Source organism: Habropoda laboriosa, unplaced genomic scaffold (assembly GCF_001263275.1).
Source record: "Habropoda laboriosa isolate 0110345459 unplaced genomic scaffold, ASM126327v1 scaffold6432, whole genome shotgun sequence".
NCBI lineage: Eukaryota > Metazoa > Arthropoda > Insecta > Hymenoptera > Apidae > Habropoda > Habropoda laboriosa.
Genome location: NW_017106308.1, coordinates 6036 through 6459, shown reverse-complemented (window position 1 = coordinate 6459; position 424 = coordinate 6036). Strand labels below are relative to the sequence as shown.

At 42.2% G+C, this 424-nt stretch overlaps 1 protein-coding gene across 1 annotated transcript in view; it reads right to left on the bottom strand.

Annotated features, from left to right (window-relative positions):
• Positions 1 to 41: 41 nt before the first annotated feature.
• Positions 42 to 424, bottom strand: part of LOC108578303 (NADH-quinone oxidoreductase subunit C/D-like) — a gene marked incomplete at both ends in the record, with an annotated part of 5698 nt that continues 5315 nt past the window's right edge. Inside the window, 2 exon segments of the mRNA XM_017941607.1 lie at positions 42 to 107; positions 164 to 390. Coding sequence (XP_017797096.1) covers positions 42 to 107; positions 164 to 390 — 293 coding nt within the window.

The following is a 424-nucleotide window of genomic DNA, read 5'->3' as shown; positions in this document are numbered from 1 at the left end:
AGCAAACGGCGTTCAACAAAAGACAGTAAAGCTGCACATACCACCACAACCAATAAAATAACAATTGCTTGAATTACACTGTATGCAACAGGCCAGTCCGTTGCCCACTGTGGCAGTACACGTAAATTTTCGTTCATGCGTGTGCTCCCAACGAAAGTGCTACAGGCTCTGCCCAAGAAACCGTAGGTGCTTGCCCAATTGGATAACCAATATATCCTTCAGGCAAATAGTCAATGATATGCACAGGCAAAGAAATACGGTTTTCACCAACTTGAATTGTAACTTGCTGTCCGTCTTGAATATTTAAACGTTTTGCATCGTGTTCGCCCAAAGCAAAAGTTGCCTCTGGAATGCGTGACTGCATAGCAGGTGTTTTAATACTGAATTCACCTGATGCAAAAATATGATGCATTGGAATAAGATG